At 43.7% G+C, this 22,436-nt stretch overlaps 1 protein-coding gene across 3 annotated transcripts in view; it reads right to left on the bottom strand.

Moving 5' to 3' along the window:
• nup98 (nucleoporin 98 and 96 precursor) overlaps positions 1-22,436 on the bottom strand; it is an 86,683-nt gene that overhangs the window by 37,359 nt on the left and 26,888 nt on the right. For all 3 annotated transcript variants that reach the window (XM_059646884.1, XM_059646885.1, XM_059646883.1), the window contains 8 exons: positions 20,919-21,056; positions 19,931-20,066; positions 15,770-15,862; positions 14,484-14,624; positions 9,066-9,199; positions 5,989-6,179; positions 3,172-3,291; positions 859-1,142 (listed from right to left, as the gene is read on the bottom strand). In XM_059646884.1, coding sequence (XP_059502867.1) covers positions 859-1,142; positions 3,172-3,291; positions 5,989-6,179; positions 9,066-9,199; positions 14,484-14,624; positions 15,770-15,862; positions 19,931-20,066; positions 20,919-21,056 — 1,237 coding nt within the window. The remainder of the gene's footprint in view (positions 1-858; positions 1,143-3,171; positions 3,292-5,988; positions 6,180-9,065; positions 9,200-14,483; positions 14,625-15,769; positions 15,863-19,930; positions 20,067-20,918; positions 21,057-22,436) is intronic.

Consider the following 22,436-nt stretch of genomic DNA (forward strand, 5'->3'; position numbering starts at 1 on the left):
CAGGCAATTGTCTGTGTGCAAACTGCACATTCTCTCTGTATGTACATGGGTTTCTGCGAGGTGCTTTGGTTTCCCCCAACAGTCCAAAGACGTGCAGGTTAGGTGGAGTGAACATGCTAAATTCCCCATTGTGTCCAGGGATATGCACGCTAGGGGGGTTAGCCATGGGAAGTGTGATGTTATAGGGATACGATTGAGGATGTGGGGCTCTCATTGGGATGCTCTTTGAGGGTTGGGGCAGACTTGATGGGCCGAATGGCCTCTTTCCATGATGTATGGATTCTATGATTTTTCTACACAAGATTCACTACCCTTAGAAGTTCATAATAGCAGAGCACCTTGAGCCCCTTCACAAATTCTTCATCTCTATCTTAAGAGGGCAATCCTCACGTAAAGATCACAGAATCTCTAGTGTGGAAACAGGCCATTTAGTCCTACTGCATCCACACTGGACCCATCTCCCTACCCTATCCTTGTAACCCTGCATTTCCCGTGCCTACTCCACCTAGCATGCACATCCCCCAGCACTGTGGGAAACTTAGCAGAATCAATCCAAGGACTGTGGGAGGAAACCAGAGCACCCAGAGAAAACCCAGTCAGAGAGCACACAGACTCCAACAGTCACCCGAAGGTGGAAGCAAATCTGGGCTCCTGGTGGTGAGGCAGCACTGCTAATCCACTGTGCCACCCCATTTTAGACTCTCCCATTAGTACAGTCTCATCAACATTTACCCTGCCATTCCCCCTAAGAATTTCATATGTTTAAAAGCAAGTGTCACAAGCAAATCCCTAGTTCTAATTGCAAATACTAGCTAGACAGCTACAAAAGATAACTCCTTAACCCGTAGTGGGGCTCACCTGCTGGATGAGGTGGCAAACTATCATTGAACTCAGACTCCCTCTCCTCGTTCAGGGACCCATCGATGTAACATGGATCTTCACTGGTCCCTTCCAAAGTGCCATTTCGCAGCTTGTTCCTTAAGTTCATCTCAGTGATGGTGTCATCCATGGCAGAGTTCTGGTGTCTATTGCTGTTCACTCCCTCGGGTGTCTGTGGGATTGGTTTGACTATTGTGTTGGTGTAGCATTTATTCACCTCCTGCTGGTCATCATCCTCTCTCTCCAACCTGCATTCTTGCTCACTGTGAGGAGGAACCAAGACACTAATTAATTGGATTCATTTATGACAAAGATGGAGATTGTAGACAGCACACAAAGGGGTCTTGATATCAGGAATGGCTCCAGAGGTTTTTCTGAATGAAACTTGAGATTCTGACTAAGAAATCAACTCTAAGAAAAAGTACTGACTTACTGGTCATCTCTATTCCAATTACTCAGCACATGTCTAATTCCATGGTGAAGCTGACATGGGGAAATGTGCTCTCCACAAAAAGTACAGCTAGGTGTCAGAAGGTGAGATGATGGGAGACAGGGTGAGAGGCTGGCGAAGGAGGAAAAGAATTCACAATAGCAACTGAGAAGTGGAGTTAAATAAATGCTTGAGAAAGGAAAAGTCTGCAGGGCTATGGGGAAAGAGCATTGATTATACAAGTAGTTCCAAACATCTGGAAAAGTAAAGTATAGGCCACTATTCTTTAATCCCTCCCACTCTTATTGGTTGAATATAAATGGAAAGCAATTTTTCAGGACCACACTTGACAGATAGGGTGATTTTAACCTTCATATAGATTGAATTTCTCAAACCTGATCCTGATAGCCACGTGAAGAAATCCAGAGTACATTTTTTGCTGCTTACAGGATGTGGGTGGGCCAGAATTTGTTCCCATCCACAAGTGCCTTTGAGAAGGTGGTATTGAGTTGCTTTCTTGAACTATTGCAGTCCATTTATGAAAGCTAGACCCATAATGCTGTAATGGAAGGAGGGCCAGGATTTTGTATTAGTTTGATTAGCGGACTGATTACTAACAGAAGACAAAATTAGATATGGGGAGAATTTTCAAAATAGCAGCAACCTTTTAGTAGTTGACAACCAGTGGGATCAGTGTTAGGGTCACAATTATTTACAACAAATTAATGTCTTGGACGAGGAAGAAAACACATTGTGGCCAAGTTTGCAGATGAAATAAAAACAGGCAGGAAGGCAAGTGACGAGGAAGACATGCGGTGTTTTCAAAGGGGTACAGACAGGTTAAGCGACTGGATAAAGACTTGGCAGATGAAATATAAAGTGGGAAAAATGCGAGATTATGTACTGTAGCAGAAGGAATACAAGAGCTTTTTTTCCTGAAATGGAGAAAGACTGCAGAAAGCTACATCACAGATAGTTTTGAGGTCCTCATGTACAAACCATCAAAAGCTAGTACCCAAGTTCAGCAGGTAATAGGGAAGGAAAATGGAATGTTGGCCTTGGTTTCAAAAGGGAGAGAGTATAAAATTAGGCAAATGTTGCTAAAACTATAGACACTAGTGTGAGACCACACCTAGAATACTGTGATCAGTTTGGGTCCCCTTATCCAAGGGAAGATGTTCTACTATTGGAAGCAGTTCTGAGAAGGTTCACTAGACTGATATCAGGGACGAAAGGATTGTCTTAAGAGATGGAAGTTATGAGCACAAGTAGGCCGCACAGCCCTGAGCCTGCTCTGCCATTCTATAATATCATAGCAGATCAGAATTTTACCTCAAATCCACACTCTGGCATATTGCTGATAATCTTTCATCATCAAGAATATGTACCACTTCTTTAAAAATACTTAAAAATTCTGCATTCACGACCTTTTGAGGAGTGGAATTCCAAACAGTCTCAATCCTCAGACAGAAAGAGAAGGAGTAAGGCGAGTCTGTACTTTAAATTTAGAAGAATGAGAGGCGACCTTATAAAAGCACACAAGATATTTAGGGACTTGATAGAGTAGATGCAGAAAGATTGTTTTCCCTTGTGGGAGACTGTAGGGGCAGAGGACATCATCTCAGAACAAAAAGCCTTTGTCTCAGAGGGTTGTGTATCTGTGGAATTCTTTACTGCAGAGGACAGTCAAGACTGTTATTAAGCATGTTCAAGACTGACAGAGCCAGATTTTTAATCAGCAGGGGAATTGAATGTAGATCAGGATTATCAGATCTTCTATGATCTCATCGAATGGCAGAGCAGACTGGATGGGCTGAATGGCCTACATCTGCACCTGTGTCCTATGGTCTTATTGTACTCACTTCTCTCCATTCTCTGGATAGTCTGATGGTGAGGCCAGGTCGTTTGGTTCCTTGCAGAGTACAGGCGAGCCCAAAGTAGAGTTATTCATGCTCTTCAGTACCAGTTTCTTGATGCTCTTCCTGTGAAGGAAAGTTTGGTCAAATAGGATTAAATGGTTAATAGGTATGGTAGTGTAGTCAAATGATCAATTATTTTACTGTACAAAACTCTGGTGCGGCTGCACTTGGGAGTATTGCGTACAGTTCTGGTCGCCGCATTACAGGAAGGATGTGGAAGCTTTGGAAAGGGTGCAGAGGAGATTTACCAGGATGTGGCCTGGTATGGAGGGAAGGTCTTATGAGGAACGGCTGAGGGGCTTGAGGCTGTTTTCACTAAAGAGAAGGTTAAGAGGCGACTCAATAGAGACATACAAGATGATCAGAGGATTAGATAGGGTGGACAGTGACAGCCTTTTTCCTTGGATGGTGATGGCTAGCACGAGGGGACAGAGTTTTAAATTGAGAGCGATAGATATAGGACAGAAGTTGAAAGTAGATTCTTTACTCAGAGTAGTAAGGGCGTGGAATGCCATGCCTGCAACAGTAGTAGACTCGACAAGCTAAAGGCCATTTAAATGGTCATTGGATAAACATATGGATGATAATGGAATAGTGTAGGTTAGATGGGCTTCAGATTGGTTTCACAGGTCGGCACAACATCGAGGGCCGAAGGGCCTGCACTGCGCTGCAATGTTCCATGTTCTAATAATCCAGAGACAACAGTTCAAATCCCAAATTTAAATATAACTAAAATTAAATCTAAAGAACTAGTCTCAATTATCCAAAAACTAATCCCACTGTTCTACTGTGCCCCCCATAGTTGTGCATCAATCCCAAGTGACCCTTTTACGCTGGACATTGTCTGAAAAACTCCATCCTTCAGATTATTTGCTTGATATTCCAGACCACTACCTCATGTATTCCATACTCAGAGCATCATGTGAAGAAATCTCCAAATTTTGCAAGAACACAAAAATAAGTGGGAGGGTTGTGATGAGGATGTAAAGAATCTGGAAGGGAATATTAATAAATCTGAGTGACTGGGCAAAAAAAAAACACTTGGCAGATGGAGTTTAATACAGGAAAGTGTGGTCGTGCATTTTGACAGGAAGAATTAAAAGGCAGGTTATTATTTGAATGGAGACACTGGTAAAAGGATAGCATAGAGGGAACCGAGTGTTCTTGGGAAATGCAGGGGTTGTTGGTGGTGGTGAAGGTCACCACATTGTTAATCCAGAGACCCAGGACACCCTTCTGGGAACTTGGGTTTGAATCCCTCTGTGGCAGATGGTGGAATCTGAATTAAGAATCAAATGATGAACATGAAACCATTGTCATGTATCAGGAAGTAATGTTCCTCAGGAAGGAAACTGCCATCCCTACCCAGTCTGGCCTACATGTGACTCCAGACCTATAGCTGTGTTTGAATCTTGACTACCCTCTGGACAATTAGGGCCGACCAGTAATGATGGCACAGCCAGAGAGGTCTACATCCCATGAACGAATTTACAAAGTTAGGTCAACCTGAATACACACTACATATACACTACACACGAAATATCCTTCAAACCTGCGCAGATTTAAATTTTGTTTAGCCTTTACTGCTCCAGAATCCCCATATCACAATGCTCTCTACCTACAATTGGAAATTCCCTTCAAATTAGCACAATAAGTTTACGCCATTTGCACTCTGCAATGTGCAATGTATTTTCTATGCTACAGTGTCCAAAGCCTGCACACTGGTCTAATTGAATTTTCAAAACATGTATTATTGTTAATATTCTCAAATCTTTTATAAAATTGATACTGTTGCTAGTTTTAAAAATCTTCACACAACCACCCGTTTCTTGCATACCCTTTAGCATTTTTTCTGCCAAGTCTACATAAATTACATTGTCCTCCCAAATTCCACCAGCAGGGTTTTCTCAGTGAGTGACGATACACACTTAAAGAAATATTTGAGAAGTACTTCCTGAGAATCAGAGAAAGTTCTAGAAATCCAATGTCCTCAAACTGACTGGTGAACTCATCAAGTCCTGCAGCTAAGTGACCTGCTACCCGAACCAAGTGCCTTCCTTCAATTGGTGACAGGCAGCAATGTGATCCCTTTAACAATACTGACAAAGTCACCTCATTTTACCTTATTAGCTTGGAGTTCAAATTAACAGGCTTTCCCAATTTTTTTCCATTCAACTGCTCTGCTGCATTGTGTCTCAACCTGTATTAATGTATTTGGATTTGGAGAGATATTGTTTAATCTTGATTTACAGTTTAGCTGATAACCAATTTGGCCACAAGTACAAATTTGTTTCTAGCAAACAAGTTCATGTTTCAATTTATTGAAGAAACCTGGTACAAGTCTCCTCTTATTTAAAAGACATTTCTCACTTCAGTGATTAAGTAAGACTTTTATATCGCTACTATTTCTCAGCAACATCCCGACCAGAGTAAGAGTCAACCTGCTTGGTTTAAAAAACTTAAAGCTTGGCAGGTAATGGTCAATCAGCATCAATGGATGCATTTTCCACTGTAATGCACTTGCCAAAGAACTTTCCTTTCATGCAGTTTAACGACAAATCATTACAAAATGCCCTGGCAAGGAAAAACGTGAAAAAATCCTAGCAAAATGTCTTTTTAAGCAATACTAAGTGACAGGATTCTTTGAAGAGTTGAGAGTGAGAGCGAGAGAGGTAGACAGATAAAGTACGACAGAGGGAGGGGCAAGCAAGGGGAAAGCCAGAGCAACAGGGGCATCACAAGGGTTAAAGTAGTGTTTACCTGGGCAAGAAGGTGCCATTCGATAGAGATGTAGGTTCATCATCATCCAGTCCATCGAAGAGCTGAGACTTGGAGGACCCAGTGGCTTGCAGAGCTTTTGGCCGTACTCTGGTGGCAGGGCGGGGAGTCAGCTTGTAGTGGGTGGGGGTAGTCAGTGCCTTCTGTGCTGCTGGGTTTGTGGGCTTCAATCGCTGCAATTTAGAAAGCAATGAATTTGAAAGCACTGGACCAGGTGGTTTAATTTGATCCTGCTAGTTTGTTCCAACTTTGAGCTCGCCCGTGTCAGATTGGTACCTCAACATCACTTTGTTGTAATTCCACATTCATTGGTTACTTGAGGAGACATCAATTTCAGCCTCTGTTGCTGTCAGTTTGGTAATGCTGTGATTTTAAAACTGTCATGCCTCACAAGCACGGCACATTCAAAATCAAGCCCCACTAATCCTAATGTCATTATAAAAACAAAATCTTTGATTTTTGCATTTATAAAAATTACAATTTCTCAACTCACCCAATTTTCAGACTGATAGCACAGACCAGGCTTTTGTACCTAATCAGATTACTATTGCCAGTAAACAGGCTCTAGTTACAGTAAATAGTTGGGCCATCCAGTAAAATTCCTAACTCCTTATAAACTCGACACACACACACACGGGTGTTATGTGCAGGGGAAGAGTCTGGAAGGGAGTTCGGTTGAACTTGTTCACATGAGCTGCTGAGATGGTACTTATACTGATCAGACCCACTGCTTCTCCAACTTCCTTTTCCACATGCTCTCTCTTAGAGGCAATGTGATGTAAACAGTGTCTGACTCATTAAGTCACAGTTTGCTGATTTTCTTCAGGCTTAAAGTGTATTTTGTAACAGAGTGTTCCTTCGCTGGTGGTGTTCAGAGGTTTCTCTGTGCCTTGTTCAGTCCCCAAGTACTTCAGTTACCTGCAAGCCAATCACAGTTGTTGAGAAAGGCCTTCTGCCTGTCATCAATAACTGGTCACTAGTCCACAGACCAATCAACTACTTAGTGCTGCCTGGATGTCCTTTTGCACATAGCCTCCCAGCTCCAAATCACCCACGAACTATTCAGTTCTAAACAGTTATTTTTCCCCATTTCAGTACACCATCAAAATGCAGAAAAATAAGAAAAAGACACTTAAAATTCTTATCTACTGTTCCAAATCCAACAAAAATTCATGCCCCTTTTGATCTCTAATACCCTCCTTCCTTACAACACGGAGATCTCTACACTACTGGGACGCTGGTTCCTTGAGCATCCCTGATTTTTAAACATCTCCCTAATGATCAAACCTGAATGGCTCCAATGTAAATTTGGAGATGATAGCCCCTTATTTTGTATTTCACCCCAAGCACCAGAAAAAAAAAAGTTAAGTTGCTGTGGGTCTGGAGTCACATGTAGGCTGGACCAGGTATGGATGGCAGTTTCCTTCCTTAAAGGAAATTTTTAAAGATGGGTTTTTCCAACAATTAGCAATGCATTCATGGTTTTTAGACTCCTAATTCCAGAAGTTTTAGTGAAAGAAAATGAAGAGGCCACCTGCAACGGCAGGATTTGCACTCGGGTCCCAAGAACCTGACGTGTCTTTCTGGGTTAATATTGCAGCAATAACACCATTCGGCCATATCTTACTCTCAGACTGTTCCAAATAGTGCAAGCTGTTCTTTCACACTGTGTACAAAACAACACGTACAGTAGCAGAGTGGGACTAGCAATCTGAATGTTGAACTAATGATCTGCAGATGTGAAATTTAGATCCCACTGAGGCTGATGGAGAATTTAAATTCAGATAATTATCTGAATCATGAACAAAAAGCTAGTCTATGTAGTTGCTGGATCATATTAAAATCCCAAATAGAGTCATAAAGTTATGCAGTAATGGAAACAGGCCCTTTGGTCCAACTTGTCCAGGCCAGATATCCTAAAGTAATCTCATCCCATTTGCATTGGGCCCATATCCATCTAAACCCTTCCTATTCATACACCCATCCAGATACCTTCTAAATATTGCACTTGTACCAGTCTGCACACCACCTCGCAGCTCATTCCTTTCACCCCACCACCCTGTGTGAAAAAGTTGCCACTCAGGTCCATTTCAAATTTTTCCCCTCTCACCTTTAACCTCTAGCATTGAACTCCCCCACCTTGGACAAAAATAACTTGGCTATTCACTTTCTACAACGCCTTCATTATTTTACAAAACTTTAGCCTTGAATGCTCTAAGCAAAGAGTCCCAGGCTACTCAGCCTCTCCCTATAGCTCAAACCCTGGCAACATCCTTTGTAAACCTTTTCTGAATCCTTCCAAGGCCAATGGTTCAGCAATGTCCCTTAGAGAAGGATGAGCCCTTCCTAATCCAGTTAGCCACAGCAGAGGCTTAATCTTCACTCCTTCAACAGCCTGAAGAGCTTCTCCACTGAATCAGTTTTTTCATTAAAAACAAGAAACTGTAACTGACCTGGAGTCCAGTGGCGCTCAGTCTCAGGATGGGCAATAATTGGCAATAATAGCAAAGACATATTTCCATGAGTTAATAAAGTTATTTTCTTACTTTAAAAACCGTGGAAGTCCTACTAAATTCAAAGCATTTTTGCACTGTTCCACTAGCAAGCTGAAGGCTGTTGGTCCATTGAGAACTACCAATCAGAAGTGAATCATGAAAAGTCTAATAAGCAACATGTTTTCAACAGGAAAGAGAATCATTTTTGTATCCTAACTTTGGTAACTTGGCTGATGAAGCATCAGATTTCTGACCATTTCACTTGCTGTAGAGTTCTGAGAAATTCAAGCATCCTTGATAAAGAAAAAAAGTATGGGGAAGCTGAAAGGACAAGCCAATTCTACATAATAGTGAGACGTATCCTGGCAGCCTCCTTTTTAAAAGCAACATTAAGAGGCTACATCAATGGCATGTAATGCTGAGACACCAATGATGTCCACTGGTTAGAGCTGCACAAATATAATGGCTGGGGGCGTGCCCAGTGTCATTGTGAAATGTTGTCAATTGTTCCAGACGAGGGGCCAAGGCCCTGGACCATGGTCACATGCCTGACGAACAGCTTACCTCCTCCTTCTTCTTTGGATCAACCATGGGATTTCTGAATAATGGAGAATCTCCAAATGGGGTGTAGGCCAGAGCATTAAGCTGCTGCTGTAAAACAGCCTGCTGTGTGGCGGAGGCATTCGGGTCAGTCAAGCCTGTAATATAGAGAGATTGCAGAAGTAAAAAGTGAGCACAGAATAAGCCAACATACCATTTTCATTTTATTTCTCCTTGGGATGGAGGTGAGTCAATTCCCAACTAATGGACTGAATGCATTTGGATTTTCAAAAGGCTTTCCCTCAAGATCCAAATAAAGGCTACTATACAAGATACCAACTCAAGGTCTTGGTTGGGACATTGAAACATGGATAGAGGATTGGCTAAACAGTAGGAATGAGTAGAGGTGAGATAAATGGATTATTTTCTGGATATCAAACAGTAAGTATTGTCATTGGGATCAGTGCTGAAGTCTAGACTATTTATGATTGATACTTTTGACTTGGAGGAATGGAACGAATGCATTGTAGCCAAATTTGTTAATTCTACGCAAGAGAAAAGCACGCTGAAGAGGATGTCAACAGGTTAAAAAGACATCGATAGGTAAAGTGAGTTGATGAAAATTTGGCAGATACAGTACGAAAGAAAATGGAAGGTGTCCACTTTGGCAGAAAGAATAAAAAACCCGATACTTGTTTGGACAGAGTCTGCAACATGCTACAAGTCAGAGGGCTCTCCATGTCCTCATATGAATCACAAGTCAACCTGCAGGTTGAGGAAGTCCTTCCAAAGGCAAATGCAATAAAGGCTAACATTCCAATGTAGATGGTTCATACAACATTCCTTTATATTTGCATGGGCCACACCCAAAGCACGAGCACCACTCTGGTTACAGTATTTAAAAAGGAGGATACACTTGTGTTGAAGGCAGTTCAGAGAAGGTTTACTTGGTTATTTTGGGACGATGCGGTGTGTCTTTATGAGGAATGATTGATCAGGTTGTACTCATTTCCAGCCACAATCTCATTAAATGGCAAAGCGGGCTGAACGGCCTATGCCTGGGTGCATGTCTTACGACGTTCAGAAAAACAAGGGGTAATCTTAGTGAAACAAGATCCTAACAGGGCATGACAGGTTGGATGCTAAGAAGGAATCTAGAATGCTGGGGGTTGGTGGGGGCAGTGGAGTTCAAAATAAGAAGTCTCCAACTTAAAACAGATAAGCAGGACTTTCTTCAGAGGGTCAGTCTTTGGAATTCTTGTCCAGAGACACCAGTGGGCTCTGAATCAAACACATTCAAGAAAGAGCTAAACAGAGTTTAGGTGAACCAGGGGTCCAAGGATTGGAAGAAAATTGATGTCACAATTAGATCAACCTGAACGAACTGAACGGAGGATCATGCCCAGGGGGCTCAACCTGTTCATGCTGTCATTCTACTCAATGTGGAGGCTGGATTTGAGCTCTGACCTGCCATTACGCAAAAGAGTCCTTGAATCGCTGACCTCCACTTGGAAAAGAAAGGAATGTGACACTGGCATGGACCAAATGGTCCCTTCCAAAATATGGACTACTGCCCAATGTCATGGGGAACATTAGCGGGCCTCCATAGCCATGGAGAGCAATCAAACAGTGCCCACTTCCCAATAATAAAGGAAGGGGTAATGGGGTTACAAGCGTGGTGCTTGCTCCTGATCAAGAGGAGCCGTTCTATCCCACCCTATTCCTGAAAACTGACACTAGCACACATGAGCCATCCTGAATGGGAAGCTAGTCATTCAGCAGGAAAGTCATGACTCACTGAGCCAAAGCCCAACTCTTCCTTTTAACTTTTCAGATTGCAGATCGCTTTAACCCCACATTGCGTGGAGGTTCTAGCGTCGGATTGGGCGGGGGAGTGGATGGACAAAGTCAGAAGTCACATGACAGCAGGTTATAGCCCAACTGGTTTATCTGAAATCCCAAGCTTGCGGGAGGCGGAGCGGGGGAGCGGCAGATCATACAAAACGCTGTGAGTGGATTGTCAAATAATAAGTCTCTGCAGGTGAACAAAGTGTTAAAGAAAATTTTCCAGATACAGAAGTGAGGTGGGGTCACACGTAGAGCGACACGAACCCAAGATCACAGCTGAGGGCATCCTCACGGGTATGAATCTTGGCTATCGGTCTTCACTCAGCGATTCCGCATTGGTGTATCTTGAAGACCACTTACCGGAAGATCGGAGGCTAAATGTCCTTAACTGCTGAAGTGTTCCCTGACTGGGAGGGAACATTCCTGTCTGGGGTTTCATGTGTGATGTCCATTCATCCATTGTCAAAGTGTCTGCACCGTCTCATCAATATACCATGCCTCAGGACATCCTTGCCTGCAGCGTACGAGACAGACAACACTGGCTGAGTCACATGAGTGTCTACCATCCTCATGGTGGGTGGTATTCCCATGTGTGATGGTAGTATCCATGTCAGGTCATCCACAAGTCTTGCAGAGGTTTCTACGGAGGGGGTTAAGAGCTATTGTGGCCAATGTTGCCCTGAAGGCTGGGTAGATTGCTGCGAAGTGGTCTGTTTAAGACTTGGCTGTTGTTTGAAGGCAAGAAGTGGAGGCGTAGGCATGATCATGGCAAGATGCTCGACATCGATGACATGTTGAAGGCCGTGAAGAATATGGCGTAGCTTCTCCGTTGCAGGCAAGTACTGAATGACAAAGGGTTCTCTATCAATCGCAGCCTGTGTCTGTTTTGAGAAGATTGTTGCAGGTTTTTGCTGTAGCATGTCAGAACTGGCGATCGAATTGAGCTATGTATCCTGTCCTTAAGAGGGCATCATTCAAAATCTTTAGGTGCCTTCACGTTCCTCCTCATCTGAGAAGATCCTGCCTGTGCGTAGGGCTTGTCTGTAGGGGATGCCTTCCTTAACACGTTTAGGATGGAAGCCAGACAAGTGCAGCATCGTGACGTTAACCATGGGATTGCAGTAGAATGAGGTACTGAGGTATCCATCCCTGATGGAGATGCTTGTGTCCAAGAATGAGATTGATTCTGAAGAGTAGTCCATGGTAAGTCTGATGGTGGGATGAAACTCTAGGGAGGCAATGGCCTAGTGGTATCGCCACTGGGCTGTTAATTCAGAAGCCCAGATAATGAAGTGGGGGTCTGGGTTCAAATCACGCCATAGCAGATGGTGGAATTTTAATTCAATAAAAAAATCTGCAATAAGAATCTAATGATGCCCAAGAATACATCGTCAATTGTCAGGAAAAACCTTTGTGGTCCACTAATGTCCTTTAGGGAGGGAAACTGCCATCCTTACCTGGTTTGGCCTGCATGTCACTCTAGACCCACAGCAATGTGGCTGACTCTGATCTGCCCTCTGGGCAATTAGGGATGAACAATAAATGCTGCCCAGCCAGCAGCACCCTCATCCATTTATGAGATTTTTTTTAAAAAGTGCCGATATCACCATGTAGGATGTTTCAGTGATGCTTCGTCGTGAGACCAAAGCAAGAAAATATCAAAGTATCAGTGATTACTGCTGGTTGGAGGTCCTGTACAGAGTAGTTTTGCATGACCTGGTGTATGAAAATGCTGGCATATTGAGGCAAATCTGGGCCCTGTGCTGTTTCATGCGTATGGATGAAGAGCTGGTTGTTAAAGGTGAAGACGTATGGTCGAGGATGAAGTAGATGAGTTGTAGGACAGTGTCTGGAAATTGGCAGTTGGTGGTATTGAGGCCTGAGGCTGTTGTGGCAATGCTGTCATTGTGGGGGGTGCTGGTGTAGAGTGTCAAAACGTCCATTGTGACAAGGAACATTCCTGGTTTGACTGGCCTGTGGGTGCTGAGTTTCTGTAAGGAATCTGTAGTGTTGCGACAGAAACTGAAAGGCTCCCTGTACAATGGGTTTCAAAATGCCAGAGAGGTTCTCACAGAGGGTTCCACTGCCTGATATGATGGGACATCCAGGTGCGTTGGCTTTGTCTGTCTTCGGAAGGCAGTAGAAGTCACCCATGAGACACATATGCAGGATAAGTGTGCAGTGAAGGTCTGGATCAAAAGTCTTGTCCAGTCTGTTCAGTTGATGGGTGTGTTCTTTGGTCAGGTCAGCAGGTAATTGTCTGTAGCGATCCTGGTTGTTCAGTTGTCAGTATGCTTCTTTGCAGTAGTCTGTTCTATTCTGTGTGACAATGTCATCAAACCAGCAGACAAAGCAGGAGCCAATGTTGCTACTGGTCTTGAGAGCACGGACGGCGTTGTTATGCTTGGGTGATGTTCTACCGCTACCTTGTGAGCGTGGCTGATGAATCTGGCTTTAACGCATCTCTTTATGGCTTGGACATACATTGAGCTGAGGGCAGCAGCTTCTGGAGCCGTCCAATTCGACTCTCTTTGGTTGCTGCCCCACGTAAGTCTCTGTGGACCCTTCTGGTTTGTTCATTGTCTCATTGGGCCGCTGTTGACATCTTGGGCTTTGTGGAAGAATTTCTGCAGCCTCATTGGCCTGACGAATTCCTGTGTCTGCTATGAGATCAACAGGGCCCATTTTGGTGGTGGAGCACAGCTCTCAGCCAAGGGCTCAATTTGTGACTTTGTCTGGTTGAAGGGTGTGGTCAACAAGTTGATTACAGATTTCACTGTGGTGGTACAGGTTTTAACCATGACAATAGGGGAGGTTTGGTTACTGCTGGTGGTGATGCTGCCAAGTTTCTCCCATTTCTTGTTTTTGGTGTGTTATGATCTCTATCTTTGTTTGCACAGTTTTGGATTACTTATTACTTTGGTTAGACTCTCAGCATGTGACTATCAAGTTATTCCAGTCATTTGATTTGTCCCCAGCACACCTTAATTTAAATTTTTTGTAATTATCTCGCTGCCTCATTTAATCAAATTACAGGTCAACCCTTCACTTGTTATTCCACTGCCGACACGTTTGATCACTGCAGAGACTTATTCAACACGTCACTCACACCATTTGTATGATCTTTCTACCTCTCTGCCCATAAACTCTGCCTGTGTGCTTCTTTCACTTCACCCGATGAAGGGGCCACGTTCCAAACTCTGATTTCAAACAAACCTGAACTATAACCTGGTATCATGTGGCCTCTGACTTAAGCCCACAATCAAAAATCATCAATTCAAAAGCAGTTCAGGCAGATTTACACTTTTTAGATCTACAGTTAACTCAATCAACAACGGTGATTACAATCAAGGTGTCAGAGGCTAGAGATCTTTGAGATGAAAGACCGTAGGACAGCAGCAATAGAGAAGGGCAAGGACATGGAGGATTTAGAATAGTCACATTTGCTTTTAGATGAAGTGACAGCTTAACAAGCAGCCAACATTGGTAAGTGAGCAGAGAGACAAAGGGTGAGAGAGAGTTTGGGTAGGGACAGCAAGAGTTTCAGTGAGCTGAGGCACAGCAGGTTACACACTTGTTGTGATGATTACTTACAGACAGGTGCCTGAGGTGCTCCAAATCCCACACCGGCATTGGGTGCATTGAAGGCTCCTGCTCCAAATGTTCCTGCTCCAAGAGTGGTGCCCAGTTTGGGCTGAGTGCTTCCGAACAAGGACGTCTGCCCAGCACCCAGAGCTATGAAAAGAAAACAAGGGCATTGCAAATCTCAGAATGTGGGGCAACACTGTCAGATATTTCACCTGCTTCTGCCAGTTATTGACAGGAGACTACGTGGACAGATCTGTTTGTACATGACTGCCTTATGATGATCACTTCCAGATATTTCAGTTCTAAACAGTAGCTGGGACAAACCATCTTTCTACTGGTTGGTATTAAATGCCCAGTGATACAGACCAGCTGAGATGCATCCTTGTTCACCCTCTCTCTCAATTCCTACTAGGAAACTAGTACAAGGGCTACACAATGTAGGTACAGGTCAAGTGGTCTGTGTTCAGATTCTATACAAGAGTCTGCCCACCATAACTTTCAAACCCAGCTGTTAGCACGTGCTTATCTACTGATGATCAACACCAGTTTCACCAGCCCATATGGTAGCAAATTCTACATTTAACTGGGCCGCACCTTCTGGGCAGTCCACTGTGCAGCCTCAGTCTATTTACTCCACCCTACACATATATCAAAGGTCATGGAATACTAATCCCGAAAGCAAGCTCTGGCTAATTACATTGCTTCAGCAACTAAGCTCAAAGAAAGCACTTCCTCTTCTACCACCCAGAACATCTCCTGAAGGACAAAACTGGCAGAAGACTGCAGTAGTTTAGCTTGGACTCCCTACAGTCTAAGACAGAGTGCCGATGATCTATTCAAGAGGTTTAAAATGATGAGAGATTTATAGGCAGTAGCTGTTTCCTTTGGGGGAGGCAACCAGAGGCAGAGAGCAAGCGAGCACGAAAGCGTTGTCCAGAACAACGGAGCATGACCTTAAATTCAAGCCAGGCCATTCAGGGATGATGTCAGGAGGCACTTTACACACAGGACTGAAAATCTGGACCCTTCTCTTACAGAAAGGCAGGAACTCTGGTAACTTTCAATGACTGAAAAGGTTTAAAAAGTCAAATGGCTTCTTTTTGCTCCTCTAGAACCCCCACAGTTGCTCAGCTGGAATCAATGGCTTTGAATTGGTCGGCTCAAAGCTGCTTACCCTGAAGCTGAGAGCACTGCCTGTCCATTTCCTCAGTTTGTACTGAATTCCAGACGTCTGCTTCTGTAGTTCCTTAATCCTGTATATTCCCACCCTCCCAGCAGCATGAACAGCTCACCTGATCCAAATCCACCTCCGAGGGTTGTTCCAAGCGCTCCAGTTGCAGGTTTATTCCCAAACAGACCACCTGTTGCTGTATTTGCTCCAAATCCTAGAGTAGCAGATGAAAAGCAGCCAGTGATTCAGCTTTTAATTATTATCCCAGTGCATCAGACATTGAAGTGCCAACATGCTGAACGCCCACACCCCATGGCGCCAGGGCACAACACTGTATGCTCACAGCACCATAGTAATAGGAGTGCCTGTGACAGCATGCAGACAGACTGATGGGGTCAAAGACAAACTATGCAACTGCCTCCGAAGGCTCCACAGTGAGCCACACTGTCACCCAAGTAGACAGAATGCTGGTTTTGGGTAGATAGAGAAGCAGCATACTCAAGGCTGTGTTCAGAAACCCAGTGGCACTATGGAATACTGAACACTAATTGGAGCCAGCATGTGAGAAAGGAAGAAGTGGCAGTAAGATCCAACTTTGAAGATCTAGTGTGAAGCCTATCAAAGCATTCAATTGATTGCTGAATTTCAGAATAAATTACCATGGAATGGGGGTGCAGTTTGATACAAAGGTTAATCAATTGATATTTCTTTCCCTCACCTTCGCTCAGAGGATTGGAGCATCAACTGAGGAATTTACCCGTGGCTTCCCTGGCCATTTCAGAGAGCGAGAGCGAGAGCCCAACCACATTGTTGTGGGTTTGGAGGCATGTGTAAGCCAGATCAAGAAAGATGGCAAATTTCATGAAGTCACAGATATACGGCATGGAAACAGGTCCTTCGGTCCATCTTGTCCACACCAACCAGACATCCTAAATTAATCTAGTCCCATGTCCCAGCATTTTGCCCATATCCCTCTGAACCCTTCCTATTCACACACCCATCCAGATGCCTTTTAAATGTTGTTATCGTACCTACATCTACCACTTCGTCTGGCAGCTCAATCTGTACAAGCACCACCCTCTGCGTGAAAACGTTACTGGTCAGGTCCCTTTTAAAGCTCTCCCCACCTTTCCTTAAACCTATGCTCTCTAGTTCTGGACTCCCCTACCTGGAGGAAGAAAAAAAAAGAGCTTGACTATCTACCTGATCCATGCCCATGATGATTTTATAAACTTTTGTAAAGGTCAGCCCTCAGCCTCCTATACTCCAGGGAAAAACAGCCCCAGCCTATTCAGCCACTCCTTATAGCTCAAACCCTCCAGCCCCTGCAATATCCTCAAATCTTTTCTGAATGCTTTCAAGTTTTAACATCTTCCCTTCTGCAGGAAGACGAGAATTGAAACAGTGTTCCAAAATTAACCTCCCCAATGCCCCAACTCCAACAGAACGCAAGTGTGCCAAACACCACCTTCAGCACTGTCTACCTACAACTATACGTTCAAAAAACTATGTACCTGTCCTCCTAGGTCTCTCTTCAGTAACACTCCTCAGGGCCTTACCATCAAGTGTGTAAGTACTTCAATGTGAATTTCTAAAATGCAATACCTCACATTTATCTAAACTCCATCTGCCACTTCTTAGCCCATTGGATCAAGGGTCAATTGTACTCAACTTACTTCACTGTCCACTACACCAATTTTGGTGTTATCTGCAAACTTACTAACCTTACCTCCCACATTCTTATCCTGATTATTTATATAGATGACAAAAAAGTGGACTCAGTGCCAATCCTTGCAGCAACCACACATCACAGGCCTCCAGTCGAAAAAACAACCCTCTACCACCACCCTCTGTCCTACCATCAAGCTGATTTTGTATCCAATTAGCTAGCTTCTTTTGGATTCCTTGAGATGTAACCTTGATCAGTGTGCCATGCTGAACCTTGTCAAACAGCTTGAAATCCATACGGACAACATCAACCACACTAATGTCAATCATCTTTGTCACTTAAAAAACTCTATTCAGTTAGTGAGACACGATTTCTCACACTCAAAGCTATACCGACTATGCCTAATCAGTCCAGGCCTTTCCAAAGGCATGTAAATCTTGTCCCTCAATCTCCTTCAACAACATACCCACCAATGTCAGGCTCACTGGTCTACAGTTCGAGCTTTTCCTTGCCACCTTTCTCAAACCTGGCACCACATTATCCACCCTCCAGTCTTCTGGCATCTCACTTGTGGTTATCAATGATACAAATACCACAGCAAGGGGCCCAGCAATCTCTTCCTTCCGTAAAAATACTTCAGTGGACTAGATGAGTTTTGGTGACAACTGAGTTCCCTGGTCACACTGCTTTCCTCACAGTTCAACAAAGCAGCCCATGAACACCCTCAATTAGGGAAGGGCAATAAATGCTGGTTTCGCCAACAATGTTCAAATCCTATAAACAAATTAATAAGCTAGCTGTACATTTTAGACTTATTTTAAATTCCACTAACTGCTTTGCTTGTACAGCAGTACCCTGGTCCTCAGAGTTACTTGCCCAGAGATATCAGATCATGACATCATCCCCCTGATCAAAGCACTGCAGGAACATCATAACTTTGAAAGAGAATTAGACAGATATTTAGGGAGGTGAGCAGGAAGTTAGTCAGAGTTAGGTTTAAAGAACAGTATCTAAAAGGAGGAAAGAAAAAGTAGAGAAATGGAGATGTTTAAGCAGTGTAAGGACCACTCCCTTTCACTTTTGATTGAGGACCAAAATTGGTAAAGTCTGCTTTGAAACATGGTCAAAGGTAGAAGTTGCTGGTGTTCGGAGGAAGGGTCAGTCAACTTGAAACTTTAACTGATTTGTCTCCACAGATACAGCCAGACCTACTGAGCTTTTCCAGCAATTTCTGTTTTACAGCATCCACAGTTCTTTCGGTTTTTATTTAGTCATAAAATTTATCTGGTTTATCAGCGGCCTTTGGGGAAAGAAATCTGCCACCTTTATCTGATCTGAATGACTTCAGATCCAGAACAACATGGTTGATACAACTGCCCCCCGAAATTGCTGAGTAACGCACTCCATTCAAGGCAAACAGGGATGGACAATGAATGCTGGCTTAGCCAATGACAGCCACATTACAGGAATAAATTGAAGAAGTCCTATCAGCTGCCCCTACCATTTCCCTCTTTTCCTCTTGTCCACTGGGCTATACCTCTTTCAAGGTTCCATAATCAAACAAAGATCTATGGATGCTGGAGATCTGAAACAAAAACAAATTGCTGGTGAAACTCAGCAGGTCTGGCAGCAAGTGGAGTTAATATTGAGTCCAGTGACTCTTCGAGTCTGCCAGTTTCATTAGCAATTTCTGTTTGCCTCTTCCAAGGTTCCCCAATCTTAGCCATAAATCTCTCTCTCCTGTATTGTCACAAGTCTTTAGTGTTCTGAGTCTATGTTATCCAAAAGATCCACTTCCTACACGGTCAGCCTGAATCCCTCTAAACTGATCACCCAACTTCCCACCCTGGCCCCTATGTCAGTCATTAAACTGTTCTCTCCTTAGGAATTATTCTCTCATTCCAATCGGTCACCACCTTATCCTTTACAAATTTCTCATTCCTCTCCAAATTGCCTGTGTGCACCAACTTACATAGGTTCACTCATGGAAACAGGAAAACCTGATTTACAAACCCATCCACAACTTTGCTCTTCCCTATCAATATAAAAAACTTTCTCCAGTCCCAAAAGTCTCCCAAGATGTTCACACTACTCCAAATCTGGGGTCATCTGCATCTTTGATTTTTGATGCTTCACCATTTTTAGTTGTGAAATTATTTGCTTGAGCTCAAAGCTCTTCCTAACAGCTCACCTTGACCAATTGCCCTGGAAGCAGACATTGCAGACTACTTTGCCTGGAAAGGGATAGTATGGCTCAGCTTGAGCCAGTTACTTGAAAATTAGCAGAGGGAACAGAGGTAGACAGGTTTATGATCACAAGAGTCGAGTTATGGGGCCATGTCAAACCAGCCCTGATTTTATACACTCAGAAGGGCCAGATGGCCTATTCCTGCTCTACACTTTTGTTTTCCTGACTGGAATGTGAGCACTGCTTACTGAGTCAGCAATTATTCCTCATCCTGAAATGTCTTTAACAAGATGGAAGTGAGCTGCTTTCTTCAACTGCTGCAGTCCTTGTGTTGTAATTATGCCATAATGCCATTGAGGCAGTTGCAACATTTTCACTGTTACATGAACCAACACACAGGCTTAGGACACTTCATTCTCACATACCAAAGTTTGAAGTATTGGCATTGGCTCCGATAGTCAGGGTTGGCTTAGTACCAAACAGGCCAGCACCACCAGTGCCGAAGGTGGAAGCGCTTGTTGTGGCAGCTCCAAATCCAGCAGGTTTGTTAGCAAACAAGCTCTATGGAAGTTAAGAGAACAGGAAAACATGGTCAGCTCTTTTCCCATCCATGGCAGACTGTCCGTTCTACAGCCTGGTTATTGTGGGAAACGCACATTAACTTCAGCTTCACCACACGAAAAACCCCTAGGTCACACCGATCGTACCACTCGCTCATTTCTATCCCTGCAGATTGCTCAATTTATGGCATTTCATCTTGCTCCAACCAAGCTAAACTGGTACATCAATGTTGGTTCATCACACAAGCCTCCTCCAAGCACTGCTTCAGGTGTTTAATCCATCTTCACCACTCCCTTTGGTGACAAGTTCTGCATTCCTATCAAACCGAAAAGGTTTCTCCCAACTTCCCCACTGGATTGATTGCAACCATCATACATCAATGGTCCTGGGTTCTATCTCTGACAAGTGACAACTTCTCTAGTTCTATCCGAGTGAAGCCCTCTCATAATTCCAAAGGGCTATATCAGGTTTCTTCCCCAAAATCAACATCTTACTTTTTGAAACAAAAATAAAGCTGCTGCAGCCTGTTGAATTATTTACAAGTTGAAGCCCAGTTCTGATACTCATATGAATCCTGAACTCACCTTCAGTGGCATTTTTTTTTAATATAAAGATCTAAAAACATTGCCCAGCACTTCAAAACATTCTGGCTGATGCTTCGCACAATTTAATGTAACATTGTTGCTTTTCAATTCTATGCTTTATGGTCTTTAATTGTTGTGAATTTTAATGATTACAGTGGGACTCGGGTGATTTAAGCCATCACTTTACATTGTCTTAGAGCCGTGGATCACTCAGTTGCCAAATATCACAGCAAGTCTGAGGTCCATCACACCCTGGCACTCAACTTACATTGTTGACGTTGGTGAAAGCAGCATTGGTATTGCCAAAGAGGCCACCCCCTGCGCCAAACGCAGTCCCGGTGCTGGTGTTGGTGTTGGTTCCAAAAATCCCTCCCGACTGAGAGACTGGGGCAGTTCCAAATAAACTCTGTGGTGAGCAGAGGGTCAAGTTAGAGCTCAAAATGAACCTGCACGTTCATAAATCTAGATTAATCTAATGCACTTTACAGAACAAGAGATTGTTTAGTCTGCTGTCTCTGTCCCAGCAGACCAGCAAGAGGTAGGGTCTTAGATTCTTGGGACATCAATACTGATTCTGAGGGAGAAAGACCACAAGAAATAGGAACAGGACTAGACTGTTCAGCCCCTTGAGCCTGCTCTGCCATTCAAGATCATCATGGCTGATGCAACACTCCCATCCAATTTCCTGTCCTCAACTGATCAAGAATCGCAGCCTTAAATAGTCAAGGATTCTGCTCCCATTGCTCTCTGTGGCAAAGAGTTTCAAAGATTCTCAATCCTCAGAAGAAATTCTTTATCATCTCAGTCTTAGAGTGCAACCCCTTAATTCGGAGACAAAGTTTAGGCTCTCGTCCTAGACTCTCCCATGTGGGGAAACATTGTCTCAGCATTTACCTTGTCAAGACCCTTGAGAATTTTAGGTGTTTCAATAAGATGACCTCTCATTCTTCTAAACTCTAGTGAGTAGAGACTTGGCCTCATTAGTCTTTGTTCATAAGACAATCCCTCTGTAGCAGAGAATCATCCTGGTGAACATTCTCATGGCTCTGCTCCCAGGCCTGGCCAAAGCAGTCATTAACAGGTCCAGGTAGCGGGCTAGAGAGGGGCTTGTCGTTCCTGACTGTCTGGCCTTCTTTTGTGGTTATGCCCACACTCGGGTGCCCCAGAGGAGGAGTGCGCTGTGCTCACTGGCGCAGTCAAGGTATTTCGTGAATGAGGGGTGCTGTGGCGGCTGGGCTACATCAGCCCAGATGATGTCATGTTAATTTAGTAAATTTCTGTTTCGTTCTGAAAGTTGCCGTTTGACTTTTTAAACTTGTTTCATTTGCCAAGAGGAGGGAGCTTTATTCTGTATTTAACCCCCTTGCTGCCCCTGTTGCCAGAATGTTTGAGGTTCCAGCGGAACTTTAGTTTACCTTTAGTTCAAGCGAGAAGAAACTGTCTGTATCTTAACCCCTTATCCCTATCCCAGGAGTGTTTGACAGGGATGGTGTTGAGAAAATACCACTTTCAGTTCAAAGATTAGAGGGAGCTTTACTCCATATTCAACCCCGTGCTGTTCCTGTCCCAGGAGCACTGGATGGGAAAGCTGTCAAGGGAACTTTACGTCCTGTTTACTTCTAAAAAAGGCTGGTGAGCTGTAAGCACAGGTAGTTGGTGGATTAAGTGAATAAGGAGCAGATTAAATTTAAGATCAAGAAGTTGAAGTCTAAAGTTTTTCAGAAGATTTGTAGCTCTGGATGTGGGTAATGTAGCAGACTTGCTCACCGAGCATTGTGTTTGACTG

Source organism: Stegostoma tigrinum, chromosome 6 (genome assembly GCF_030684315.1).
Source record: "Stegostoma tigrinum isolate sSteTig4 chromosome 6, sSteTig4.hap1, whole genome shotgun sequence".
Lineage (NCBI taxonomy): Eukaryota > Metazoa > Chordata > Chondrichthyes > Orectolobiformes > Stegostomatidae > Stegostoma > Stegostoma tigrinum.